Source organism: Phytophthora sojae, assembly GCF_000149755.1.
Source record: "Phytophthora sojae unplaced genomic scaffold PHYSOscaffold_5, whole genome shotgun sequence".
In the NCBI taxonomy this organism is placed as follows: Eukaryota; Oomycota; class Peronosporomycetes; order Peronosporales; family Peronosporaceae; genus Phytophthora; species Phytophthora sojae.
Genome location: NW_009258119.1, coordinates 1,569,700 through 1,596,633, shown reverse-complemented (window position 1 = coordinate 1,596,633; position 26,934 = coordinate 1,569,700). Strand labels below are relative to the sequence as shown.

Here is a 26,934-nt window from a genome sequence, read left to right as displayed (position 1 = left end):
TCGTGATCACTTCGTGAACACTTAGCTCTTTAGTTCCCGTGATCATTAATCGTTCTACTGAGTCAGCATTACTAACCAGGCTTCATTCTCAAAGTTACTCTGCACTCAATCGACACCGCTCTTCAACCTCCCGACACCCATGCGCATCTCATCCTTCTTTCTCGCATATTTTGCGCTGCTGGCCACGGCTACCGCCAAATCCAAAATCCAAGGGGTCCCAAGACAACAAAACAAGCGACAAATGGGCTGACGACAGTGACCTGTTTGTTCTGTTCTCAGCGATTACGAACACGACTACCTACAGCCGCGATGTTGATACTTATCTCCTCGTGAGGGCCACTGGCGTTGCTGTCGAAAGAAGCGCGTTGACCGTGGCGTGAGTGGAACCAAGTACACTTTTCTTGTGTACGCATGTGACGTAGGATCCAAAGACGAAGTTGGAATTGCGTGGGACTTCAAGGGCGAATGCGAAACAAACGAGTACAAGGTCGTGGTATACTCGTGGTCCTGGACGGGAGTTCTTGAGCTACGTCAATCAAGCAAATGCCGCAAGGGTGGGCGCTTCATGGAATATAAGGAAGGGTGTCTGCAAAGAGTTCCATAGTCTTTGCGTAATCGGTTTCGAGATGCTAAGACAAATAGAGCGCTGACTGAGGAGGTGGGTGGCTCTGCTAAATGTAAAAGTCGAAGTCTTTGTCTTAAACTAGCCAAGCGCCGCCGCTGCCGGCAATAAGTTAGTTAATAGCTACATGACGATGGCGTCCTAGTTATTATCGTGCGTTGCACGATAAGGTTTTCGAGGCCACAAACTATCCGTATTCCGTAAGACCCATATACGCTGGGCCACGAAGATGTTTGGAACCCCTTCTCGACACCAAAGTTGATAATGTGGCCCGAACCGATGACTACTGTACTCGTGTTCAATTCCATGTCTGGACTTACTCGAAGTAACGCCGTTTTTACTCCAGCCTGTTCGTTAGACACCTGTTCCATCAGTTAGGTCGTAGTTTGTTTTCGATGTTTTCCAGTTTCAAGATGATCTACAGACACGACGAAAATATCCGGCAACGCAAAAGCTCAGCAGACAACTTTGTGCAATGGAAACAATATCTTCGTTTTCGTTTTCAGGGATGAAAAAATGTTGTTATCATTTTTTGCAGGTGAGGTATAGAGTGAGCTGTTATCATCGACAAAAACTCTTGATTTTTCGATTAAGGCCTGATTACGAATTATACCCTTTAATATTGAGCATAACCTGATGCGCATACCAATCCATACGGTTGCTATATTTGGGCACAGCTCTAAGCACCAGGGCGAATCTCGACTGCTCGCCCAACAACAATTCCAGATAGTCAGGGTATCATCAGAGGCAGCAGCGCTCCAGAACATTGATGGCTTGAGATCATTGACGACCTACCACAGCACTTCGCGCACATGCACAGTCTGTGCGATCATCATCGACCAGCACGGGATGCGCTCCAGGGTGTATTACTACAACATGCAACGCCGAGGCTCACCAGTGTGTACTTACTGGCTGAAGGTGCTACGGTGCGAACCGACAGGAGTAAAGTATTCTATGCTGATGGAAAACACCGGTTAAGTGTCGCCTCCCAACGTCGATATGTCATTACTCGTCAGATGAAGGACGAGATCATCCGACTATATGTAATTGACCAGAACTACACCCCAGCCAACATTCTTAGCATTCCTTCGGACCTTAAGATCATGGCGCACACATCTTGAGCGTACCTATTCGTGAAGTATGTGACTTCAGATCTCATACACCAGTGTTTTAGTAGCAGTTTACAAAATTTAGTACTAATTACTCTTGACCAGTACATTTGCACCAGTGCAGAACTCCTCAAAGGCAAACTATTCACGCACCAGACTCAGTACAAATCTATAAAAGCCCACTTAAAAAAATGGAGCGCTAACAGTTTTCACCAACGTCACGTGGCGCGACCTCTACGCTATCCGAAGCATGCAATACGTGTATTAGGCAACGAGGGCGACCGATCATAGTAAGCTTGTGGGGTCGACTTCGCGCAGCTCCTCATACCGGCGCTAGCTGATGTTCAACAGTCAGCGCTTGGAGATCCGCTCCTCAGGAACAAGCTCGCGGCGCAGTGCGCATGAACCTACATAACTGCGAACGCGTGCAGTCGCTGCAGCTGTGTCGGCGGGGATTTACAGCTACCGCAAAGAGTGTTGAAAGCTGGGCACTATCAGCCTATACGGAAAGACTGTGGCCAAACAAGCAATAGTTTCGTGTTATCCAAACCATGAATTACTACTGGCATGGGTCCCTGTAGTGATCTACGACCCACAAAGCGACGTACGTGGCAGGCCGCAAGGGACATTTCAGTCTACCTTAGCGTACAAGCGTTATTATAATATAATGACCACATATGTGGTCTTGGTATGCTTCCGATCAGCGCTATCAACTATTATGGTGGTCCAGCCCAAAGCTTGGTGTTTTGAATCAAAACACCGGGATCAAACTTTGATCCAAATCTCTGGTGCGTTGAGCCACCCAAATCTCTGGCGATGAAATCCTTTTTTGGGGTGGTGAGGTCTACATGCCTGGTGCCAAAAAAAAACCACTCAATATCGATGAGTAAACCCGGTGCCATGTTTGACTGTGTTTGTATCTTCTTCTTCTAACATTCCTGTTCTCTGTAGGCGTGATGTATGTAATATCACTGCGGACAAGACATGACCTGCTACTGTAGTACATAGCTCTTCTGGCGCCGAGGGAGTAGTGGCAAGTCAGCTTTTGATGTTATGTTTGACTACAATGTGGACTTATGCACCGGTGCTTAAATCAAAAGTATACTTCAAAATATAAATAATAGAGTCGAATACATAATATGCACACCTGCTGGTAAGCAGCATCTGCGCTGGAGTCCATCCCTTACACACAGATGTTCTGGGTATTAGTCGACAGCTCAACGCATCGTCGAGTTTTCAAGATTCTTAGTAGACCATTTCTGTTTCCTCGTGAGGTATATTGCGTTCGTTTAGCACTATGAGCCCTAACGAGAAATATTGTTGTCGCTTAACTTCTTTGGCTAAACAACAAAGTCCTCGCCAGCCGATCAGATGAAATAGGTTGATTTCATCTCTGAATATAATATGCTGTAGCTTATCTGGAGCGGTAGTGATATACCCAAAGGTAAGCTAAAAAGTTCTGGGCACCTTTGTATATGAGCTCGAGGGAGCAAGTACACTGTCAGGAAGAACGTGCGCCTACGGTGGCAAGCTGTACGCTAGCTGAATAGTAAAACGAAACTGATAACGTAAAATCTAGAGCTATTTAATAGTAGATAACGTGAATTCTGATTGGACAGACGTATCCATAATTGGAAAAAAACTATCTGCAGCTGTAGTAGTATTTTTTTCGAGAATACCTATTGAAGAACGCCGGTGTTGTTGATGGCAAATGCCGAAGTGAGTTGATTAAAGTTACCAAAGTTGTCCTACTTGTCCTTCTAAACTCTACTCCCCTCTTCTCCTTCTTGTTGTCCTCTTGTGTCTGCTTGTGCAATCACCGCTTGCTGCACAGTCGAGCCAACCAAGTTGACCATCCCGAAGATTAGCCAATAGGAAGCGTTCAAGGACGGTTCAGGGTGAACCGTGCCAACGGTTCAGGTACGGAACGGAACCGTACTTAGCGGTGCACTTCAACAATACCAGTAAGGCGATCTATAACGCATCCATTCATATTTTTCTTGAGCGTGTGTGTATGATAATGGCCACCAAGTGACCAAGCGTAGTTATCTGCTACTCAAACTTCTAAAAGTATTTCGCTTTCAGCTTGGTGGAATGGCACGCTGCACGAGCCCCACGGTTATGATGGCACCTTCACAGGCCAGACAGACCCGCCGATATATGCTCAACTACACCTTTATTACAGATCTTAACAGGCTTCGATCTGACGCCTGCCTCTCAATCCGATCGCTGAACTGATTGAGGAGATTCACAGTTCCATATAGGATAGCAAGAATGTCGTTAGATGTCAGTATCTTCAACAAAAGACAGTTTTTCGAACTGCAAATTGTTGGCATCTGCGAGAAGCTCATCAAGCCCTTTGACTTCGTAGCTTTGCGTTCCTGGCTAGTTCGGCCGCCTTCTCTGCCTTCTTCTTCGCCGCGATCTGTTGGAATCGTTCCAACTGCTCCGCAGCTCACTTTTTGTATACTCGCGCGTCCTTGTAAATGGATGTCCACGGAGTCCACTTTTTCCACCTGGACAAGTTTATCTTTCTTTCTTCTTCTACAAGCTCGCCGTCCCTCATTTCGTTACTTGTCAGTAAAGCCTTGTCGCTAACTCTGTCACCATGGACTTCGTTAAGCAGCACCGTGCCAGTTCTAGCCGCCGGACCATCTTTCGTCGGTTCGGAGTGAACATTGACGTTCAGGAATAGGAGAATAACCCCAATTGCCAGCGCCAAGCTGGTTGATCGCATGATTAGTCTTGGATTTTGGTAGACGTGGAGGACGGGGAGGCGGGGACACTTGTGGCCGGTGGTGAAATTTGTGGAATGAGCGGTTGGTGACGCCCTGGTTTTGGGTTGTGACTACAATAAATACAACACCAAATGTTTACGAAATATTCTGCGTTGTTGTACCGCATTTTTGTAAATATATGTACTGTACTGTACAAGAGCGGGAATGCCAAACGCTTACGGAACTAAGTCTCTACATGAAGAATAACAAGCAGTTCTAGTTTCAGGGTAAATGTCTCCTATTTTTATGGGGCTACATCGAGGAAGACCGATCGACATAAGCAGCTTCATGGTTCCATGTAGCATGAATGTCGTTTGATATATGGCGGAGAATCTACAAATGTAGCGCGAATGTTATTCGATGTCATCCAACAGTTCTTCGATCTGCGAATACACTTGGAGGTGATCATTTGGCTCGTGATCACTTACATGTGGTGAACAATTGACTCTTGGGCCCGCGTGATCATTAATCGTTCTACTGAGTCAGCATTGCTAACCAGGTGTCATTCCCAAAGTTACTCGGCACTCGACAAGCTCAATCGACACCGCTCTTCAACTTTCGGCACCCATGCGCATCTCATCCTTCCTTCTCGCATATTTTGCGTTGCTGGCCACGGCTACCGCCAAAACCAAGACACACCAAGTCAGCAAAGCAAGGGACGAAACGGCTGACGACAGTGACTTCTTTGTTCTGTTGTCGGCGATCAGGCCTACAGCCCTGGTGTTGACATTTATCTCAAAGTGGCGTCGGCTACCCCCTTTGCCCAGAAGACAGATGTGATGAACGCTGCCACTGAAAATCGGTACCAAATACAGTTTTCCTGTGATCGCTTGCGCCGGTGACTCCGAATAGGATGTTGGATACGACTTCTTCGATGTGGCATGCAAAACAAACAAGTACAAGGTCGTGATATACGCGTGGCCCTGGTCGGGTGCTCTCGAGCTTACGTCAATCAAGCAAATGCCGGAAGGGTGGGTGCAGCTTGGAAATTAAAGAAGGTACTTAGCGTTCTTAACGTATTCGATTTCGAGATGTTAAGACCAGAAAAAATAGAGCATTGGCTGCGGAAATGGGGTATTGTGCCTTTCGGTCATTTTGCCGAGTCCTACGTAGGACTTTGGAGGTCAGTTAATCTGAGGTTGGGGGTCTCTAAATCTGAGATGCAAATCTCGGACGAGTCCGATGAGCGGTCTCCCGGAGGCTCTCCGTTCAATGGACGTCCAAGCCAAGCAAGCTTTGTTTGGGGAAGCAATCAGTGCTGGAACCCACGAAGACGAAGGGAGAAGACTTGGTTGTTTAATGTATCGACCGCATCGTGCTTACCTAGGTTTATTCTGCGTCTGACATACACCGTATTAGAGTCAGCTCGTATGAAAGTCCTGCCACAAGACTTGACAGGAGTCCTTGGTAAGACCTCAAACCCCGAATGCCGTGAGAATGGACGACATTCGGGCTTTCGGCTGTTTGTAGGACCTACGCAAGTGCTTCCATCGGACTAGCAATTCTTGGTCCTAATTCCCTACGAGGGGCCTGCTAATCTGCTCCGATAACCTAGCCCCGTCTTAGTAGGTAGCTGTTTTACACGTCCGATTTGCCAAAACAACTGAAAAGCACAATACATGTATTCCGTGATGGGATACACTACGAGTGTAATTTGCCGAATATCTCTCTACCGAGTCAAACCTTGCTTGAATCAAATTGGACAATTTCACGTTTTCTCAAGAAAAAAAATGCCAAATGCAGTATAAATATTCCCGAGCGAAAAATGGCTACATTATGTGGCACACCTAGTCCATCGATCCATTCACAAACAAGCACACGACAAGACCAAACGAGTCAAAGCGGTCACCATGAGCGTACGTAGCTACCGCCCCTGCGGCCCAGTAGAGCCTCGTTCCCATGCCACAACCCCCACCTTCACTTTCCTCACTCTCTCCGCTCTCGATTGAGCCCGCTCTCGCTCCCAACCGTGCAGTGGTTCGCCCTAACCAAAGCCTTCATTGCCGTGTATCATTCCTTACCCACTTTAGGAGAAGACGGCGGCGCAGTCGCAGATGTCCATGGAGCAGATGCAGCAGCAGCAGATGAAGCAGCAGTGAGTGTCAGCGGGGGTATCGACGCCTGTGGAGGGTCTGGAGCTGAGTCTTTGCTGTGCTGCTGATGGTCTCTAGGGAGCAGGAGCAGATGCGCCAGTCCATGATGCAGCAGGTCATGCTGCCCGACGCTCGCGAGCGCTGTACGTACTGAAAGAAGCTAACTACTAGCTGCTGGGGGTGTGACGGTGGCTGACGATGAGGTTTTGTTGCTGTTCAGTGGCTAGAATAGCGATCGTGAAGCCCGAGAAGGCTCGCGCCATCGAGGACATGGTGATCCAGATGGCCCAGCGCGGTCAGCTGACGGCCAAGATCGACGAGGACAAGCTCATCGACCTGCTGAACCAAGTGGGCGTCTCGGAGGAGAAGCAGCGCACCAAAGTCACGGTATGATGGCCAGGAAGATCGAGATTTTTGCCGTAGAATCTTACGAGGTGTTTTTATTCGTTGTGTTGGTGCAGATGAAGCGGCGAACGTACTTCAGTGATGAGGACGACGACGATGACGACGACGACTTTTAAGTCCAGCGTATGGGAGTAAAGTCGACGGCGACGGGTTGGAAAATGTGTTTCTGCTGAAGAAGCAGAGCATCATCGTGCGAGCTAATTAGCTCCTGCGCAGAGGGCAGCGTTTCCGTTTCCATGTAAAGAGCACAATGATACCAATTCGCTTTCCCCCCATGAGCTCAGTGTTCTCTTGGCTTGACTTGTGTTGCGTTACGAATGTCTCGTCAATTGATAAGCCCAACGACTGTCGAAAAGTTACGTCATCGCTTCAACACTCCAGGTGACAACTTCAACGTGCATGATTCCTATCAGATAGTACAATAAAACGAAGCTGTGTAGTATGCATGAGAGCTCGTGGCTATATTATTTAATCCGGACAAGCTAATCGTTGTCTAGAGGTGTGTAGTAAAGGCAGCAAAATGTGTGCGGGCGATGATACTGTAGAGATCTTGGGGTTTTGCAACTTGCTGAAGTGCTTATAAATTCGCCCTCGTCGTTTATGAGGCGGCCTTGGCGCTATCTTTCAGGCCGACAGTGTCGATGTAAGCCACGATGATCGTGGTGTCGTCGATGACCTGCTCCTCCTTCATCCAGCGGCGGTTTGCCTCCATGATCAGAAGATCGACTGCCACCTTGGGGTCCTGCTGCCCCATGGCCATCTCCATGCACTCCTCGTTCGACATGAATTCCCACAGACCATCCGTCGCCACAATGAGGCATCGGTCGTTCTCGTCGAGATATCGCGTAGTAAACTCCGGCTCCGACAGAACTCCAGCAGTGTGAGCGACCGCATCACCCAGCGAGCGGGACATGGCGAGACCGGGGACATCCATGTGGCCGAGCCAGACACGGGGAGGGCCGTCAATGCCGTCGTCGTACTCGACAGCGAACACGCGGCCACCGCTGGCAATGATGCGAGCCTTCTCGTCCGGTCGGTCGGGCTTGTGGTCAATAGACAGCTCCTGGCAGCCGAGCGCCTCGGGACCCGACGGACCCAGAAGCTTCACGAATCCACGCGTGATCCGCGAGTCACCGACGTTGCCGACCACGACGAGGTTATCGCGCACCACAGTCACAACCGCAGTCGTTCCGCTGAACTCCGTGTCGATGTTGGGGTCTCGTAGCACAGTCTGCTCCACAGACCGCAGCGTGTCCGTAATGGCCGTCCGCAAGCTCTCAGCGTCCTGTTGAATATTTCCGGACCGCTCGAACTTGGCGTGTGCGAAGAGCTCAGTCGCAAACCGGTCGCGAATGGCCCCAGAGACGCCGTCACCGGCCTCTCCGTGGCCGTCGAACACACACAAAAGCAGCGACTGCGTGTTGCCGTCGTACTTGATGACCATGGCGTCCTGGTTCTTCTTGCGCGGGTTGTACGGCGCGTAGCCCTTCTTGGAGAGTCCAGCGAAGGCCACGACGGCGCAGCTCCCGTCCGCCAGCGCCTGGGCGCTGCTGTCCACTTCCTCGATCGTGGCTGCAGCCATGCCGTCCACGAGCTTGTTGTCGCTCACCACGGACAGCCGACGGCGCTGCAGCCCGAGCGAGTGGTCACCTCCCTTCGCGGCGGCCGGGATCTTGCCCGGCGTCTTGATGGAGATGCCCTTGGGCGACGCCACATTGGCGGCCGTGGCCTCCTGCTGGCGGAGCTTCACGGTCGAGCCCGTCTTCTGCACTGCTCGGGTGGCCATGGTGTTGGTCGAAAAGCTCGAGCTAGAGGTGAAGGAGGAAGGAGGCAGGCGACTGCGACTGGGACGCTGCAAATGCCGGAGTGAATCGAGACTGAGCCTGGAGTCTGGAGTAACGGGCCAGAGCTGGAGGCGAGTGAGTTAGTCGCAGTAATTATAGCCGACGGGCGCGGCCTAAAGCGATCAAAGGTGAACCGGCGTGCACGTAGTGAACTGTGGGAGGGGCCAGTGACCAGAAGTCGGCAGGCGCGACGTGCAGCTAAGAAAAGCGAGGCTTGACGCCTTTAGACTGAGCTGAGCTGAGCTGAGGATAAACCCACAGTGCTGCAGTAGAGCTCTACTTGCAGAACACTACACACGAGATACCCCCACCGCTCTTGGATCTAATTTCAGGCTCTCGATATGTTTACGCGTGCGAGTCCGGTATTTCGCAAAAGATCCAAAAGATCGGCGATATACATGTAGCCATATGACCATATGACGTGCAAGTGTAGCCATTTTAGCAAGGGCTCTAGTCGCTGTCGTCGTCGCTCTCGTCTTCGGACGACGAGAGGCTGAGCGAGATGGTGTTGGGGGCCTCCTCGTCGCTGTCGCTCGAGTCGCTCGAGCTGTCGCTGTCGGCGGCACCGTCCTCGGCCTTGTCGCCTTCTTCCAGCTTGCGCTTCTTGCGGAGACCTTCCACGTCGTCCACGACCTCGTCGTCGTACAGTGGTGCACGCTTCTCCGGCAGCTTGAACTTCTTGCGCAGGATCTCCATCACGTCGGGCGGCAGCGGGTCTCCAGTCTTCCACGACTCGGGCAGCGTGATGCCGTGCTCCGTGAAGAAACTCCGGCCCATGTAGTGCAGCAGCGCGTCTAGCGGCAGGTCCACGGGGTCGCCGGGCTTCCATCCTGGCGGCATCTGCTTGCGGATCTGCGCGTCGCTGGCGCCCAAGCCAATGGGGATGTTGAGCTTCTCGATGGCCTCGCCACCGTCGCCGTCCTGCTTGACACGCGCCGCTGTGGACGTGTACTTCTCCGGCCCTTGGGTCACGATCTCCGCCACGATGCCGCGACTGAGCACACCCGCACGCATCATGTGCTCCTGCGGCGCCGGCGGCATGAACCCAAACATGGGGAACTGACCACAACCAGAAAACACAGAGAAATAAAGTGTCAGCAAAGTCGCGCGTGACCTCCACAAAAGGACGCTATTGGGGAGATCAGCCCACGTACTCCGGGCTGCCACTCCTTGGGTGCCGACGTCGTGCCGGCAATGCGGTGCGCGTACGCCACAATGTCGCGCGGGTCGAGAACCACTACAACGCCACACAGACATAGATCAGTACGCATCTCCTCCTTGAAGTCAAGCTAAGCCAAGCTCTACCTTTGGACTTCTGCTTGGCGTTCTGCAGCACGACGCGGTGTTTCCTCAGCACATTGGCGATGTCCTCCTGGGAGCGCCGCAGCTGCGCTGCATACTGCACGACCTTCTGCTTCTTGCTCTCGATCTCCGCCTCCACGCGCAGCAGCTCCTTCTGCGCCACCTGGTGCCTGGCCACTGCGTCAAGTGTCAACAGCTCTCAGTGTCAATAGAGCACTCCTATCTCGTCAATACCAAGGCCTTTAGCCCAACGCACGCTTCTTGACGGCCGCCAGCAGGTCCCGGTCCTTTTCCAGCACCTTGTTGAACGTCTCGTTCACGGTGCGCAGCCTCGTGGCGGTGATCGTGGACGGCGGCCTGCATAGCATACAGTTGAAGAGCACATGTTATAAGGCGCTAGATTACATGAGAAATACTTCGGATTGGAGCCACGCAGCGGTGGGATTAGAGATAGGGTGCACGTACAGTGAGGCTGTGTTGAGGGACTCCAGCAGCTTGGTCACGAGGAAGCGGTGCTCGTGCAGCGCCACCTCCACCTCCTCGCGGATGCTCCCGCCCATCTGCGGCATATTGCAACAATAACGAAAAAAAGGTCACTTGCCCTTTGTATTCGTCACTATACCATACACATGTAACCGCTCTAAATAACTCAAATTAACATATCACGCAGTTGTAGAGCATCTACAGTTACAATAGCACTTTTCCACATACAAACGACAAGTGTATCTTCTCCCTCACTTCACTTCATATCTCCAAGAGCGTCATGACGTTGCGCAAAGTGGGCTCCGGCCTGGCGCGGCTGCTGGTGCTGGGCGTGACCTTCCACGCGCTGTACGTGCTGAGCATCTTCGACATCTACTTCACGTCCCCCGTGGTACCGCACGTCGAGAGCGTGGCCTACACGGACGCGCCGCCGGCCAAGCGCGTGATCGTCTTCGTAGCCGACGGTTGTAGAGCAGACAAGTTTTTCGAGGCCAAGACGGCACGCGCCGACGCGCGCGCGGGACCACGCGCCTCCTTCCTACGCAACATCATCGAGACTCGCGGCAGCTACGGCGTCTCGCACACGCGCGTGCCCACCGAGAGCCGTCCGGGCCACGTGGCGCTCTTCGCCGGCATGTACGAGGACGTGAGCGCCGTGACCAAGGGCTGGGCTGACAACCCCGTGGACTTCGACTCGGTCTTCAACCAGAGCAGCAGCGCCTTCCTGTTCGGCAGCCCGGACATCGTGCCGATGTTTGCTCGCCATGTGTCACAAGCACTTGAAGAGCACTACTCGCACGAGGAGGAGGACTTCGCCAAGGGAGACTCGTCCGAGTTGGACGTGTGGGTGTTCCGCCACCTGCAGAGGCTGCTGGACGTGGCTAAAGAGGACTCGAAGCTGTCTGAGAAGTTAAATGAGGAAGGGGTCGTGGTGTTCTGCCATTATCTGGGCATCGACTCCAATGGACACGCCCATCGACCCAATTCCAAGGACTATTTGAACAATATCGCGCTGGTGGACGAGCTGGTGGAGAAGACGTATCGGATGGTGGAGGAGTTCTACGGTTATGACGGACGCACGGCCTACGTGTTCACGGCGGACCATGGAATGGGGCTGAAAGGAGCTCATGGAGACGGAGACCCCGCCAATACCCGCACGCCGCTGGTTGTGTGGGGAGCGGGCGTGCAGGGACCTACCGAAGTGCAGAAGAGTGAGGAGTTTGAGATTGATCTGCCCACGCAGTCGCGCGCGCAGGTCCAAGCGCAGCTTCAAGCCCAGGAGGAGCAGGAACAAGCGGCGGTGGACGAGTGGGGAGCGCTCAACAAGTTGCTGCGCAAGGACGTGATGCAGGCTGATGTTGCTCCGTTGATCAGCGCGTTGCTGGGGTTGCCGTATCCGCGGAACTCTGTGGGAGTGCTGCCGTTCTCGTACTTGGCAAAGGGGGCGTATCGAGCGAATGCTGTACGCTCGAACGCACAGCAACTGTACCTTCAGGCGCTGCGGAAGGAGCAGGAGAAGCGGTCGCGAACTTTGCTGAGATTTGTGCCGTACGGTCCGTTCCATGATCGCGTCCCTGAGCTGTCGAAGCAGCTTGCTGAAGCGTATGATACGAGTCTTCGGAGTGACGAATACTCGGAAGCGTTCGCACGCGTGGAAGAACTAAGTCAGGAACTGATTGACATCTGCTTGGCGACTCTGGAATACTTCCAGAGGTACGACTGGTTCTTCCTGCTCAGCGTTGTTGTCTTGGGCTATGTTGGATGGATGATTGTCGTCGGAGTAGCCTACATACACCCAAGAGACTTCAGCTTGAAGTGGCTGCTTGGGGTGGGCGGCAAGCAGTTGGACATGAAGCTTGTCGTTGCGGTGTTTGCGACCTTCGTGTACCTCGCCCTTGAGGGCTCGCCAGCGACGTACTACTTGTACGTGCTGTTTCCACTGCTGTTTGGAGTATTCACGTGGAACCATGCTGGCCTGATCAAGGTAGCCTGGGCCGGTTCGAGCTCGAGCGAAACAAAAACGAAGTCCAGTTGGAAGCGATGGGCCGAGATTGCCCTAATTTTCGTGTGTCTGGAGCTTGTGGTATTTGGGTATGAACGACGCGAGATTTTCGGTGTGCTGTTCTCGCTTCTAGCGCTGTGGCCGTATGTTGGCACTTCGACAGGAGATGAAGAGGGAAGTACGCATGCTCAAACTGGAGGTTTCCCGGCTCCGAGTCGCAGTTGGAAGATAAACTGTCTCCTGATCTCGGTGTTTCCATACTTGCCTAGCGAGTATGGGGAGCACACTGCGCTCGTGAATGTCGGTGGTCTGCTTACATTGCTCTTTAGTGGGGCTGTACTCAGCGTGGCGGGTTCTCGCGCGCAAAAGATCTGGACGAACACTTCTTTCATCCTGAGCGCCTTGCCGCTGGTACTCTCGCTTGTGACGTTGCATGCGACTATGCAGTATTTGGATGGTGATCGAACGAAGCCTCCCTTTTTACTCACGGTAGCTAACTGGTTGCTGGCTGGTGCCCCCATCGTGGTATTGCTCGCGAGGTTGCACCACACCAGAAGCAGCCTAACCCGTGGTCTTGAAACTGGTGCTGGTCGTCGTGATCGCCAACTTCTTCAAGCTGAGGTTGAAGGCTATGTGAAGCGGCTCATTGAAGTGATGCTAGCCTTCGCGCCGTCATTTATTCTATTGAGCATCGCCTACGAGGTGCTGTTCTACGTGGTGCTATGTGGTGTTCTCGTGAGCTGGTTGTTGCTGGAAGCCGAAGCCTCTCTGGCGTCTTCGTCTTCGATGTGGCGGGAAGTTCAGCGCGCGTTTGTGTTTTTACTGCTGGTCAACATCGCCTTCTTCGGCACGGGCAACGTGGCCAGCATGAGCAGCTTTGAGATTTCGTCCACCTACCGCTTCGTCACGGTGTTCGCCCCCTTCACGATGGGCGCGCTGTTGGTGGGCAAGATCCTCATTCCGTTCATGGTGGTGGCGTGCACCTTCCACCTGATCCTGCTTCTTCCTTCGGCCATATCGTCAGCTGACTCACAGAAGCCTCGTTTACCCGCGACCCGCTACTTCCTCCTTGTTGTAGCAATGTCGGACGTGCTCGCGTTGCATTTCCTCTTCCTGGTCAAGAACGAAGGCAGCTGGAAGGAGATTGGCAACTCCATTTCCATGTTCGGTATCGTGAACGCGCAGATCGTCTTCATCCCGCTGCTGTTTCTGTTGGCGCGTGCGTTTGTCCGTGACCTGACACCCGCTACCGAAGTTGGTGGCCAACGTCTTCATGACAAGAAGCACCAATAGACATAACTACTACATAGAGAATAGAGTGCGACTTCAGACACTAAGTCGGCTTGGCAACTGATGTTTAGTTCGTCTTCTTCATGTAAGTGGTAAGAAGGCGGCCCCAGACAGCGTTTAGCTAGGCAACGAAGACAGCAACGAGAGATTCTGATGAGTAGCTGTCCAGGGGATGGCATGGCCTATGGGGTGGAGTGAAAAGAAGTGGGAACAACATGACTGAGGGCAATAAGCAGAACCGGTGTAGCCATTATGCAATGACTGTGGTCGAGAAACGCTGAGCGGGGAGTGAGAAGCGGAGGTGTTCAAACAATTGCGGAAAGTGCCGACTAACAAGATCCTTCAGATACAGCATTAAATATAGGCAACCCGGAGCGTTGCTCCGGGAGGGTACACAGGTCGACGAATAGTTTCATGGACGATGATAATGGATAATAATTGAGTAAATCCTAAAGTTGTTTTGTTTTTAATCCTTAAAAGCACTACCAGCCCAACTCTTTAGTTGACTCTAACGTGGGCATCTACTGCGCCTGCTTCGCAGCCGCAGCATCTGCCCGAGACTGCGGAATTGAACAAATAGTTGCGCACATCGAAGTGTATCGATACGGAAATGATGTTTCAGCCAAACCTTTGTGAGGCTGGTAACCAGCAAGCCCCGCTCTTCTTTATCGTGGTGGGTTCTCAGGAACCGAAAGTCACCAATTGAGGTTGCCTCGTCTGATGAGGCCATCGGTGACATAGCACCCTGGTCCAATGGCTGCGTTGGCGTTAGCAACGAGAGAGCTATTTCATTCATTTTGCAGGTAAGGTATGCCGTGCTCATTTTCGAACTATGTTGTGTGCTAACGATCAGACGAGAGAGCTACAGTACTGTAGCGGGACGAAGTAGAGACGCATGGTGCGCTGATCTTGACCTTTTAACTTGAGGATGTTAGCTAAGTGACAATAATGATCCTCAATTCAAAAACGAAACAAACAAACTTTTAACTTGAGGGCTTGGGGGATAAATTGCGGAATGAGAAATACGCTAATGGGCCAATTCCTTGGAGGTGGGTGCTTCAACGGAGGGGAAAAAGGCTTATTCAAACGAACGATGCTCGTGTCACTGTCGAGTTGAGCTGATTGGTTTGGCGACAGACACGAGGTTGGGCATCTTCGGCTAAGAGTAATTGGGTATTGAGCAAATTGACATGTAAAAAAATGCAGCCTGCACCTAGTCAAGTCATGTTGGTCATCTTCAGCTAAGCTTAGTCGATTATGGCGCAAATTGATACGCCTTCAGCGAAGCCATGACGCTCTCATAGTGCACTGGAGCGTCCGTAAGTTTTTGAATGCAGGTTTTGGTAAATAATAAACGATTAGTATCAACCTTTGGTAAATAATGTGCATAAATCTTAGCATTTATCGACGGGTACCCGATTCCGGCAAATATTAGCTTAAACATTACAATTAACCCCTTGATTCCCGACGTCGTAAGTTACGACTTTGCCGAGTCTCAATGTCGTATAATACGACATATCATAACGGTTCCGACTTCCCTACATATTCCGACAAGTAGGCAATTGGTCAAAGCCAGTGCAAAATCGGAAATAGTAAAAAATCGGAAATTAGATATTATGTACGGTAAATTAGGACTAGGGCCGTTTGACCGATTCTTGTCAGCTTTCATGCGGTGCTCACAGCCGCGAGGAAATCGCCTCTAGAGGCCTGTGGGCCGAGAAAAACGGCAATTTGCATCTAGGCGCAAAATCGACTCGGGGCAATGTGCTCTCGAGGTGGCAAGTTCATTAATGAGAGCCAGGATCCTGTGGTGGGTCCACTATTTGGGTTGATTGTCTTTAAACAGTGATATTTACACTTCACAAGAGTGACCCTCTCTTCCAGAGCCACTCGTTTAAAAACTTCAATGAGGTTTTATTTAAGCCAATAGAAAAGCGCCACGCAGTCAAGCTCTCGGAGACAACGCCGACAGAGGCCCCGCGACTTCAGTCTAGATTTTTTAAGCCGAACCCCCCAGACCGCAAGCCAAGCCGGAGGCTCCACCCTCGACGACGAAGCTCAATGGATGAGCGCAGGGCTTGCCCTGAGGAGCGGGATCGAAGCCCGCCGTCGCCAATCACGATTGATGGGAGCCTTCCAAGGTGTGCAGTGTTTGGGTCCGGGCAAGCGGCCACGAGCGGATGGAGAGCGATGCGCTGAGTGCCCGATGGTCTCTGGACGATGGTTGGCAGGATGGTCATGGCCTTGATCTGCGCGTTCGTAAGCTAACTGTCTTGTATTTGTTCATGAATATATGTATTTGCCCCGAACTTTGTGCCTTACACGTGTCCGACGACTTGTAGTATGTTTTGGGTTGCAGCCGGCGCTGGGTCGACGATCCTTTCCAGGGCGATGTGGCTTTGATACGCCACGATGCGACTGTCGAGGGCACCAGACCGATGAAGCTTGCGTATCTCGCGCAGCACGCTGCCAGCTCCTTTTGCTCGGGATCCCTGCTCGCTCAAGAACCTAAGGACCGCTGCTTCCGCGCGTTTTCCTACGTCGAAGACTAGATCTTTGAAGTCGACAGCATCCTCGCGCAGCACGAATCCGCCGTCAAGAAAGAGCTTCATGTACGCAACGCCCAGGCGGTAGTCGGACTTCTTCTGGCGGTCGCTCGAGTCCCAGACACGGGGCAGCCTCGTGTACCACTCGAACCACAGCGAGGACAGGTTCGTAGCAGCTTTCTTTCTTCGCTTTGCGGGTGGCGCTTGCTCTGACGACGCTTGCTCTTCTGATGCTTCTTCAATACGCTTCACAGGCGGCGCTTGCTTTAGCATGATCGTCTCCAGTGCGAGGAGGCGCGCAAACATGAGCCGATTGCTCTCGATATGCTCGCTAATGACAGCCAAATGGTGACACCCAGCATGACAGCAGTTGCTCTTTGCTGCCGACTTTTCGTGTGCTTGTTCAGGACTCGAAGCAGCAAACGTATTGATTGCCATGGACCAAGACAGCATGTCGGCGACCGGGATATCAGCCGCTCCCAAGCATTCCTCGATACGCGCAACGAACAGCGTGTCGGGCACCAGCGCCTTCACTTGCGGGAAATACGTGATCAGGTACGCCGTCAGCACTCCGATAACCTTGCGACTTACGTTTAGCTTTGCGTCTGCCAGTCCAATGCAGGAACCGAACAGCAGCTCCTCCAAGCGCGCCAGGCGTTCCTGCGTCCCATGGTCCAGCGCTGTAACGTCCGCAATGACCGGGGCTTCGTCGGCGCTCCAGCCGCTCAGCACTCGGGCGACTTTTCGGTCTTCGCGGAGGGGTGGGTGGGTGTTGAAGACATAGGCAAAGCCTTTGTTCGTGCGGGTCATATCCCATGGCCCGCGGTCAAAGATCCACTGCGCTGCTAGCCGCTCGTCTCCGTTGGCGTGCTGGGCACCTCCTCGGCGAAAGGAGTGCGAGGTCAGGTTGCTCGTGGCACCGGCGGGTTCAGCCACCCGCTTCAAAAAGCGGTTGACATACGCTTGGACTCCGTCCTCACCGCGGCCGAGGCTGCTCCTCGCGGGACATGAAGCTGTGAGCTGAGCTGGCAGGGAGGCGGTGGTGGCTTGCGACGGGTTGGAGCTGGGAGGACTTGGTGTGGGGAGCAGGGAAGCGGTGCTGGGCGGCGACAGGGATGCTTCCAAGGCCGTCGCGGTGTCGCTGCTATCCGCGACGCTGACCCGCAGCACCTCGAGCAGAGGCGCACCTGCGTCGAGCGAGGTTCCAGCGGTGGTGGCGAGAGCGGGAAGCTGACTCAGCAGCGACACACAGGGCGCCTCCTGCATCACCAGAGCAACGGCCAGTGTGTGCAGGGGGCAGGTGAGGAAGTCGTCGCGGTCAGGTAGTCTTGATCTTCGGCAGTTTTCACGCGAAGCATGCGTACGTAGAAAACGTTGTCTGCTGACACTGTGATGTGCTGCTTGCTGATATAGCCGAGATCCGAGGAGCGCCCAAAACAGTGCCACATGAGGCACGCGAGCGCCGCATCTTCGTAGTCGGTGGCGACAGACGCCGTGCTGTAGACATAGCGAATTAGTGACCTTAAATCCGCCTTCGTGCAAGGCGGAGCTTTGTTAGTAAATCCCCCATTGTCCCGTTTAAAGCAATGTTTTTCCAAAGTCTTGCCTTGCTTTAGCAGGTTAACTCTGTAGGAACCCGAAGATGAGGATGCTCATCGAAAAACCAAAGCTTAACGTTTCTAAAGTATGAAATGGCTGTGTTAGACGCCAACTTACCTTTCTTACCTTCATACGTGGCGAGGTAGTAGCCAAAGCGGTCCATAATGGCAGCAAGGCTCTTGCCAGAACTGTCACCACGCACACAGGCTTGAATGACATTCATAGACACATTCTCTGCTTCTAGCATGCGCTCAAAAGCACCAATCCCTGTGGTGCACGCTTTTTGCGTGTTCGCAGGGATGAGTGCAGAGAGACTCATGCTGATCTTTGTCTGGCGCTTCTGCCGTTTCAAAGTGCCTATGTGTGTATATGCGGAGGACCACCAGTGTCTCCACTGACTAGAGCTCCGGTCCTAAAATAGGTTTCTGCCTAGTTGTTGTAATCATGAGCATATTTGAAAAGTACGTACTTGACTGTATTTCACTATGTGCATATACATATTTGCGTCTCGCTTCCGACAAATATTTGTCAGAAGCTGTCGGAACTAAAAACCTATCCCTGCGTGATTTGATTGGATGAAAATTGTGAATAGCGACTGTGTGATTGGTCAGGCCGTCATATATTTCCTGTTCTGTACAATCCTACTACGCTATCTGTCGGAAAAACTACTATATTCATCCATACCCAGCTCTCATGCGCTAGCCAGAATCGTGCCGCGCCCTGCATCATTGCCTGGCTCAACGGCGTGCCCGAGGACAGCGCCGTCTCCGTGCCCATGCCAGTATCGTCTCCGTGCCCAGTGTCGTCTCCGTGCCCAGTGTCGTCTCCGAGCCCAGTGTCGTCTCCGAGCCCAGTGTCGTCTCCGAGCCCAGTGTCGTCTCCGAGCCCAGTGTCGTCTCCGAGCCCAGTGTCGTCTCCGAGCCTAGTGTAGTGTTGGTGGCCAGCGCCGTCTCCGTGGCTAGCGCCATCTCCGTGCCGTCACCGTGGCTAGCGCCATCTCCGTGCCGTCTCCGTGTCCAGCGCCATCTCCGTGCCCAGTGTCGTCTCCGTGCCCATGGTCGTGTTGGTGGCAGCACCAGCTCCCGTCCTAGGCTGCAGGTAACCTCGGCCTCATTATCTTAGATAAGACATGAAACAAAATAGATCAGAACGCGTTCTTCATTTCAGCTCGTATTTAAATAGACTAACTTGTCGAGGCCTTCACTTTCAAGCGTACCCAGTTAGCAAGACTGCCCACCCAGTTAGCAAGACTGCCCACCTCACACATCCGCTTCCAAGCAAACTTTGTCTCCATGGATTCGTCTTTCGTCGCTTTGACTGCCGCTGAATCCAGCAATGAGGACATGATAAAAGTTGGAAATTATTTTGTCGATAGGAAGACGAGCACCAAGTTCTGGAAAACGAGAGCTTTCAACGAAAACAAGAAAATTCGACAGGAGTCGTGGGGTTTCTACATTAAGTGGCTGTGTACTGGTTGTACTATGTGGGAGGTCTGCCTTACTCAAAAACGAGATCAGGAACGAGATGAAAATGGAGATCCGGTCATGAATTCGAAGTTCAGTCACGTACCTACCGATGCATGGTATATTAGCAGTGTCCCCATTGGTCATGCCCAAACCTGCCGATCTACTAAAAACGCAAGCAGTGCGCAGATAGCACGGTCACGTGGATTTCAAAGTGCAATGGTTGATGGACATAGTACGTCTCTTGTCCGGGTTTCGAAAGCTTTGGAAACGGTGGATAACATTAATATGGACAACCGTAAGTCAACACTGTGCCGGATTATCCAAAAGGGTCTGGTGTCGACCACGGGGACAGCGATGGTCTCGGCCACGAAGCTGTTGCTTGGGCTGGGCTCGGAGACGACACTGGGCTTGGAGACGACACTGGGCTTGGAGACGACACTGGGCACGGAGACGTCCATGGTCACGGAGACGTCCATGGGCACGGAGACGTCCATGGGCACGGAGACGACAATGGGCTCGGAGACGGCGCTGGACACGGAGACGGCGCTGGACACGGAGACGACACTGGTGGCGGGCAGACGCTGAGCCTGGATCTGGTGGTGGACACGGAGACGGCGCTGTCCTCGGGCACGCCGTTGAGCCAGGCAATGATGCAGGGTGCGGCACGATTCTGGCTAGCGCATGAGAGCTGGGTATGGAGGCGATGCTGGCTAGCGGTCCGTCGATTGTAAAGTGATCTGATTAATAGCCAATCATTACCTTTGTGGTGACTTTTGATACAACCTCACCTGTTTGTGGTGACTTTTGATAAATATTCATACAGCCGGGACTAGCCCGGGGACGCCTGTATGTCCACAGCCGTGAATCACTTCTTTGTACAGAGCCTTATGGGACATCGCGTGGTATGTAGACGGTAATCACATGGCCCAACAGGTGGACAGTAATAGTCGGTACAGACCATGGTATTAATACCGGTAAGATCCAAGTTGGGATCGGGTGGCAATAAAACGGAGACCTGCCATAATCTTGGGACCCAGTTCTGGCGTATGGTCCGGAGGAAAGCATACAGTTACATGCATCAGGTGATCGATCGCAAACGATCTTGGGACCCAGTTCTGGCGTATGGTCCGGAGGAAAGCATACAGTTACATGCATCAGGTGATCGATCGCAAACATTGAATGTACGGTCCCTCGGGAGGCCGCTCTGTTTCAAAGCACTTCGCAATTTTGCCCTCAACTCGCAGCGTCCAAGTCCCCCACCTACGATGCGTCTCTCCAGCTTCGCGCTGTTGGCTACTGCTGCCTTCCTGGCAATCGTGCCCAATGTCTCGGCAGCTACCGTATCAGCACTCCAGCTCCCCGCTGCCATGCACTCGAGCACTGACGACTTCATAACTCCGAAGAGAATGGTGAGGGGTTATGATGACGGCGACGAAGATAGGGCCGGCATGGACAAGGTTGCTGGTCTGGCTAAGGAGAGCGTGTCAAAACTTGCGAAGGCGAGCTCTTACTGGGCTCGGCGCATGAATGTGGGCCAAGTTATGGACAAGCTAAAGTTCGGAGACGACATCGTGGCGACGCTGGAGAACCCGAAGATCAACACTTTCGCCACGTACATCGAGTTGCACAACAGCATGAACTCGAAAAACAAGCTCTCGGTGGTCGGTACGCTCTCAGCGCGCTATGGAGACGATGCTGTGGCACGGGCACTCGTGACTGTCCAGAGAAAGAATGACGCTGCTACGAGGGACCTTATGGTAAATTTGCGCAAGCAGCAAATCAACGATTGGCTGGACAGCAAATCCGTGGACGATGTGTTCAAGCTACTGAAGTTGCGAGCGGATGGGTACGAAGCTCTGACTAGCCGGAAGTTGGAGGTGTTTGAGGAATACATCAAGGCGTTCAACAGTAAGACAGGCAGACAGGTGTCGCTGTACTCGGCGTTGAAGACGGGTTTTGGCGGAGACAGTCAACTGGCGTCGATCCTCCAACGGGCAAAGACGGACTTTCGTACGCAACAGAAGGCCGTGCAGTTGGAGGATCAAATGATCAAGCACTGGATTGGGAGAAAGCTGCAGCCTGAACATGTCTTGGAAGAGCTAAAGCTGAATGGTGACGCGACGAATGCTCTCATGAGCAATAACCTGTGGGCGCTGGACAACTTCATTACAGCCTTCAACAAGAAGAATCCGAACATGAAAACGTCGTTGCTTAGTACGCTCACGAATCACTATGGAGATGAAAAGATGTCGAGGGCGCTGGTGACTGCAATGAGAGACCCGAACACGCGGGAAACAGCGACGCGGCTGCAGACTAAACAATTGCAGGGCTGGTGGGACAGTGAAAAGTCCATTGACGACGTTTTCGTCAACGTGCTGAAGCTAAAGGAAAACCCGACGCTGACCATTGCCAGCCGAAAGTTGGATACGTTGAACGAGTATATCAAGCTCGTCAACATCAAGACGTCTAGCCGGATCACGTTGCTGCAGACTCTGACGAAACACCTTGGCGACGGTGACTTGGCCATCAGTTTGGTGATGGGTAAGACGGTTCAAAGCACGCATGTAAGATCAAGAGCGGAGAAGTTGCAGACTGCGCAGTTCAAGAAGTGGGATAATGATGGATACGACAACATTAGCGTCCTTACCCAGATATTCAAGCTAGATGAGACGGAGCTGAATAAGGCGACCTACCTGCAGAAAACGGTCTCAGACGAGTTCAAGGCATTCTACACTAGAGTGCATCATGTAGACACAAATGTGACCCCTCGGCGCTCTTAGTATGTAGGCAACCAACTCAAGGGTAGATTCGAATTGCATGCTTCCGTTCACCTGTAAGAATGCAACAAATTATTGCCCCAGTGTACGCGACATAATCTTTCGGACACTCACATATTCCGCCATCTAGGATTTATTGACCAAACTAAAGTTACCGTCAGTAAAAAAAGGTAACTGAAGAAGAAAATGGCAGGGTACTTGCATCTACATGCAATAAAAGTTAGGTGATGATACAGTGCAAGGGTAGCTACATATATTATTGATCACCTTGATCACCATGCAATAAAAGTTAGGCGATGATAAAGTGCAAGGGTAGATACATATATTATTGATCACCTTGATCACCAATCTACGATCACCGCCTCCTCAGCTAATGCGCCAGCTTTGAGGCACGCAGCACCGCGATCGCCACTTCCACCTTGTAGTCTGCCATTATTGGCAATCCGATCCTGCGCGGCAGAGACTTCACCAGCTTGACCTACTGGTGCAGCACCTTGAACGATTCGAGTAGCGGGGTCATGATGTACAGGTGACCGAGCTGTCCTCCTTGGCCACCTCCGTGATGTACAGTGCCCACACGGCAGCCGTGCAGATAGGGTTCACCTCCTGCAGCCTAGCCGGCCGGGCACGCACGACGTTACCGTCGCCTTCATCACCTTCACCTCCTTCGACAGCTTCTCGTTCAGATCGTTAGCCTTGTGCGGCAGGAACTTGTGCGACAGCGGGTCCAGCGTCTGGGTGATCACGAGGAGGTCGTCCATGACGCGGAGCATGCCCTCAACATCCCCCTGCTCGAACGAGCACAGACAGCTGCAGCGCCGGCGTGTCCAGCTCCAAGGTACAGATCATGGGCGGACAGCAGCGATGCACTGTTGCTCCGTGCGTGCCCTTGGCAAGGAGCCTCGCGGTCCTCCGCGGGTGTGACCGCGTTCGTGACCCTCCATGCGGCGGCGCGCGCCCATGAGCTTCGCCACGTCGCCAGCCGCGAAAGCTTTCTGCAGCTCCTTCCTGCGCTTGATCATCTCGCTCACCGTCTCCTCTGCACTCGCGTAGCTGCCCCCGCGCAGTACCACCTCAGCCAACCTCGGCGTACTGCAGCAAGCTCACCCGTCCTCCAACGGCTGCGTGTGACGCCACGTCGACGGCTGTAGAGCTAGCGTTGTGGCGGTGGAACGCTCAACGCGCTCGCCGTCATGGTCATCTTGCCTTGCCCTTCGCCGCGACTGCGTGCATGTGGGGGCTTCATCTCTCGGACTTGATCGCCATCTTGAAATGAACACCAATCAAAACTTCACTCCGTCCTATTCTAGGACATAATCCTAGTTGTCAGAACGGCAAAACTATTTAAAAAGTATTTTCTGTACTTGATTTTTGTATATGCATATACATATTTAGGCCAGTCTTCCGACAAAAATTTATCGGAAAGTGCCGGAACGGGTTCACCTAACCCTAATGCAGACGATTGGCTAAATATCCACACCAGGCGATATGATAGGCTGTAATTCAGGTGAAGACAAGCCTGAAACAATCCTGCTCGCTTATCAGTCGGAAAGACCACTATATTCATCCATATCTCAGCTTCTAGAAAGAGTTAGAGCTCGCTATTTAGATGTGTTGTACCTATCCGATCAATCTATAGCTGGCATGTGACGCGGACCTAGATTTCTGAGCGCGTAGATAGGCTAGTATACAACTGACACGATTCCGGACCGCGACAAAGTTTTCGGACAATTTTTATCTTGATTAAAGTATGTATAAGATGATTGTCGTAGGTTGTCGTCTGTTCGTTAGTAAGAGATTCGACTGAGATCAATCCGTGTCACTTGGGTTGCAACAACAATGTATGAAGATGTATAGTAGAATACTTGTTAAATGTCTACGAGTAGCGAGTGACGGTTGAAGGCATTGACTGCGAGAGAGACTAGCTTGTGCCTCGAGAGTTACGAGCGACAGCATGCGTGCTGTACTCTTATGGCTGCGCCCATAGTAGTCGGATAGAGTCAACGGGGGGGGGGGGGGGGTTACCGCTTGAGAAGCTTTCGCCTACAACAACACTTAAACAACAAGAATCACAACCAATTTTACACTGAAGTACTCACTTTCATTCCTGTACTCGGCTAGCCCTTCGCACACAACTGCTTCGCGTAACTCGACACAACTCATCCACACCGGCAAAGTGCTCAGAGTTGTGGCAACGATTCTCTTAGGTTATGCGCCCAAGTGGCTACTGTGGATTCGAGTAGTGCACGACACCAAGTATGGAGCTTCAACGCATTCTTCAAGGCCTGCAGCCCCTCGGACAGGACCAGCAGCCCCCAGCATAAGGACAACAAGTACCCCAACACCAAGGACAAGATCACCTGCAGCAACAACAAGCTCCCCAACAGCAAGGGCAAGCTGCAGCGCGGCAGGAGCAGCAACCACACGGCCAAGGACGCAATGTTGCTCGACAACCAGCGGTGAGGAAGGCTTCTGAAACGGCTAAATCACCTAAATTCGATGCCGACGGCGGGTTTGACCTGTACAAAGCTCATCTAGAGTCCTCCTGCGCCAGCGTGATTGCTGGAACGTGGTTCTCGGGACTGAAGTACCCGATTCGCAGGATGAGTAGCGCCAGCAGATTTTTGAAGAGCGCAATTTGTTCGCGCGAGATGCTCTACTCTACGGACTTCTGTCAAAAGATGCTAAGAGGTCTGTAAGATGACGCGCGTGTGTGAAATGTGGACTGCCTTCGAAAGAGAGAAGACAAAACGTGATTTTGCCAACAGCATCCGAGTTCGGGCAAAGTTGTTTGGAGCAAAATATACAAAAGGCACGAACATGGATAAATATTTGGAGAGTCTCGAAGACTACCGACGCCAGCTTGAAAACATGAATTCGCCGATTAGTGACGATGAAATGGCGAGAATTATCCTGACCAGTGTAGAAGAAACTCATCGGAATGTTATCAGGATGTTCAGGCAATCGGACAGCCCTCCTGACCTCGAGCGCGTGTTCAACACTTTGCGGACGGAAGCAGAGATGAAGAGGGAGGTAGCAGAGCAGAGTGGAGGTGTCAAGCGGAAATTTGAGGAAGGTGAAAAGTTGATCGGAGCTGTGAAATTCAAGAAACCTTAGAAGGGAAAGCAGCGCCGTAAAAACGACAATGGTAAGAAGGAGACGCGAGAATGCAATTATTGCCACAAGGTTGGACATCTTTGGGCAAATTGCCGCAAACGCCTCGCTGAGCTGGACGACCGAAAGCGGAAACGCCAAGAAGATGCCTCGGACAGCAGTGATGAGGACAAGCAGCCAAAAAAAAAGGGCAAGAAGTCGAAGAATATTGGCTTCGTGGGACGATGGACGAAGAGCTCTGGTTCGATTAAGATGATGCGAGCTCCCGAGTCGGAGGATAACAGCAAGTCGAATACACAAATTATGGCTTACACTGGTGGTCGATCGAGTCAAGCTTGGATGCTATATACTTGTGGAGAAGCAGGATCCAAGAAATTGGGACAAAGGGTGATCGGCAGAATGATGGATCCAGACTCCGCGATGGACCCACCAGACTGGCGGATCGGGCCCCGTACCAGGTGTTAGAGATTGCAACGGAAGGCACTACGAGTGCGACCGGACGTCACGAATGTGTGCCCAAGCAACGCCATGCCTCGAGACCCAAGATCCAAGAGATGCAGCTGTCAAGTGGATGGGCGATCCGATCCAATCCAGATCTGATTCTGATTCGGACTCAGATGGAAGTGAGCGGTGGATCTAAAATTATGGCTCGACGGAGGCAATCAAGCGACACGCAAGGAAGGTAATCAAGCCCCATAGAGTCAGTAGGTGCAGATGGGATGATAGGATCCATAGGAAGATAGGACTTTGGGATGGGATTGGACTTAAGCATAAATCAGACTCGAATCTGCCTTATACATCGCAAGTGGCTTCGCCTGGAAACGGGAAGTACATTGGCCCCACGGCTTAGCAAGGTTCTGGTAGTGGAGCTAGCGTTGGTTAAGACTGGATAATACATTGGCATCCTCGACTCTCAGCATCTATATAGGAAGCGGCAAGTACGGCAAAGGAAGACCTGCGAAGGCAAAGGAAAGGAACAACAACAACCCAAAGGCAACCCCACGGCCGGATCCAAATCCAGGCCGCCGGATCCAAGTCGACTACCACTGGATTGGGAGTAACTACTGCGGGCAGAGTGAAGATTTCCGCGCTGCTCCACCCACATCCCCGCGTCTCGACCAGACTGTTCTGACTTCAAGGCTCGGACGCTTCAGCAGACACCAGAGGAGCAGATCCAGCCCTACCGACGGGTACACAAGGTGACCAGTTCAGCACACAGATCACGGATCATCGGGGGACCCCCTCCGTAAGTCGGTGTTCGGGCGCAGTTGGTAAGTTGGATTGGCAACCTCGCAGGTTTTGCTGATCCCACTACGCCACAATGGTGCGCGTGCCCGGATCTTCTGGTGACTCGGGATTTCACCGTGAGTCCCAAGAAGAAGTTTGAGTGAAGAAGGAACAAGGGGATCAAGCGTCATCGGAATTGGGATCGACGACGACGCTGCTGAATGAACCAAGATCCACGGGCCGGCAGAGTGCAAGGAGGACCTCTGTCGGCGGACCCG

At 52.3% G+C, this 26,934-nt stretch overlaps 8 protein-coding genes across 8 annotated transcripts; 5 read left to right on the top strand and 3 right to left on the bottom strand.

Moving 5' to 3' along the window:
• Nucleotides 1-6,562: 6,562 nt before the first annotated feature.
• Nucleotides 6,563-7,122, top strand: PHYSODRAFT_333201 (hypothetical protein; the record flags this gene model as incomplete). The annotated part of the gene is made up of 4 exons (XM_009530351.1): nucleotides 6,563-6,603; nucleotides 6,680-6,744; nucleotides 6,822-6,988; nucleotides 7,063-7,122. The coding sequence occupies 4 exons, from the start codon at nucleotides 6,563-6,565 to the stop codon at nucleotides 7,120-7,122; spliced, it is 333 nt and encodes a 110-aa protein (XP_009528646.1).
• A 482-nt stretch (nucleotides 7,123-7,604) lies between these two features.
• On the bottom strand, nucleotides 7,605-8,792 carry PHYSODRAFT_360793 (hypothetical protein; the record flags this gene model as incomplete). Its single annotated transcript, XM_009530350.1, has 1 exon — nucleotides 7,605-8,792. One exon carries the CDS (start codon nucleotides 8,790-8,792, stop codon nucleotides 7,605-7,607), a length of 1,188 nt encoding a protein of 395 aa, XP_009528645.1.
• A 508-nt stretch (nucleotides 8,793-9,300) lies between these two features.
• Nucleotides 9,301-10,712, bottom strand: PHYSODRAFT_508758 (hypothetical protein; the record flags this gene model as incomplete). The annotated part of the gene is made up of 5 exons (XM_009530349.1): nucleotides 9,301-9,909; nucleotides 10,005-10,087; nucleotides 10,156-10,329; nucleotides 10,409-10,509; nucleotides 10,618-10,712. 5 exons carry the CDS (start codon nucleotides 10,710-10,712, stop codon nucleotides 9,301-9,303), a joined length of 1,062 nt encoding a protein of 353 aa, XP_009528644.1.
• Nucleotides 10,713-10,915: 203 nt separating this feature from the next.
• PHYSODRAFT_509192 (hypothetical protein) lies at nucleotides 10,916-13,930 on the top strand (the record flags this gene model as incomplete). Its single annotated transcript, XM_009530348.1, has 4 exons — nucleotides 10,916-11,482; nucleotides 11,546-12,774; nucleotides 12,853-12,931; nucleotides 13,007-13,930. The coding sequence occupies 4 exons, from the start codon at nucleotides 10,916-10,918 to the stop codon at nucleotides 13,928-13,930; spliced, it is 2,799 nt and encodes a 932-aa protein (XP_009528643.1).
• Nucleotides 13,931-17,293: 3,363 nt separating this feature from the next.
• Nucleotides 17,294-17,497, top strand: PHYSODRAFT_505856 (hypothetical protein; the record flags this gene model as incomplete). The annotated part of the gene is made up of 1 exon (XM_009530347.1): nucleotides 17,294-17,497. A coding segment is annotated over one exon (204 nt), but the record flags the coding sequence as incomplete, so codon positions are not given.
• A 3,306-nt stretch (nucleotides 17,498-20,803) lies between these two features.
• On the top strand, nucleotides 20,804-22,318 carry PHYSODRAFT_286219 (hypothetical protein; the record flags this gene model as incomplete). Its single annotated transcript, XM_009530346.1, has 1 exon — nucleotides 20,804-22,318. The coding sequence occupies one exon, from the start codon at nucleotides 20,804-20,806 to the stop codon at nucleotides 22,316-22,318; it is 1,515 nt and encodes a 504-aa protein (XP_009528641.1).
• Nucleotides 22,319-22,685: 367 nt separating this feature from the next.
• PHYSODRAFT_333195 (hypothetical protein) lies at nucleotides 22,686-23,561 on the bottom strand (the record flags this gene model as incomplete). The annotated part of the gene is made up of 5 exons (XM_009530345.1): nucleotides 22,686-22,741; nucleotides 22,843-22,921; nucleotides 22,957-23,103; nucleotides 23,173-23,407; nucleotides 23,497-23,561. The coding sequence occupies 5 exons, from the start codon at nucleotides 23,559-23,561 to the stop codon at nucleotides 22,686-22,688; spliced, it is 582 nt and encodes a 193-aa protein (XP_009528640.1).
• Nucleotides 23,562-25,003: 1,442 nt separating this feature from the next.
• PHYSODRAFT_419355 (hypothetical protein) lies at nucleotides 25,004-25,267 on the top strand (the record flags this gene model as incomplete). Its single annotated transcript, XM_009530344.1, has 1 exon — nucleotides 25,004-25,267. A coding segment is annotated over one exon (264 nt), but the record flags the coding sequence as incomplete, so codon positions are not given.
• Between the last annotated feature and the right edge of the window lie 1,667 nt (nucleotides 25,268-26,934).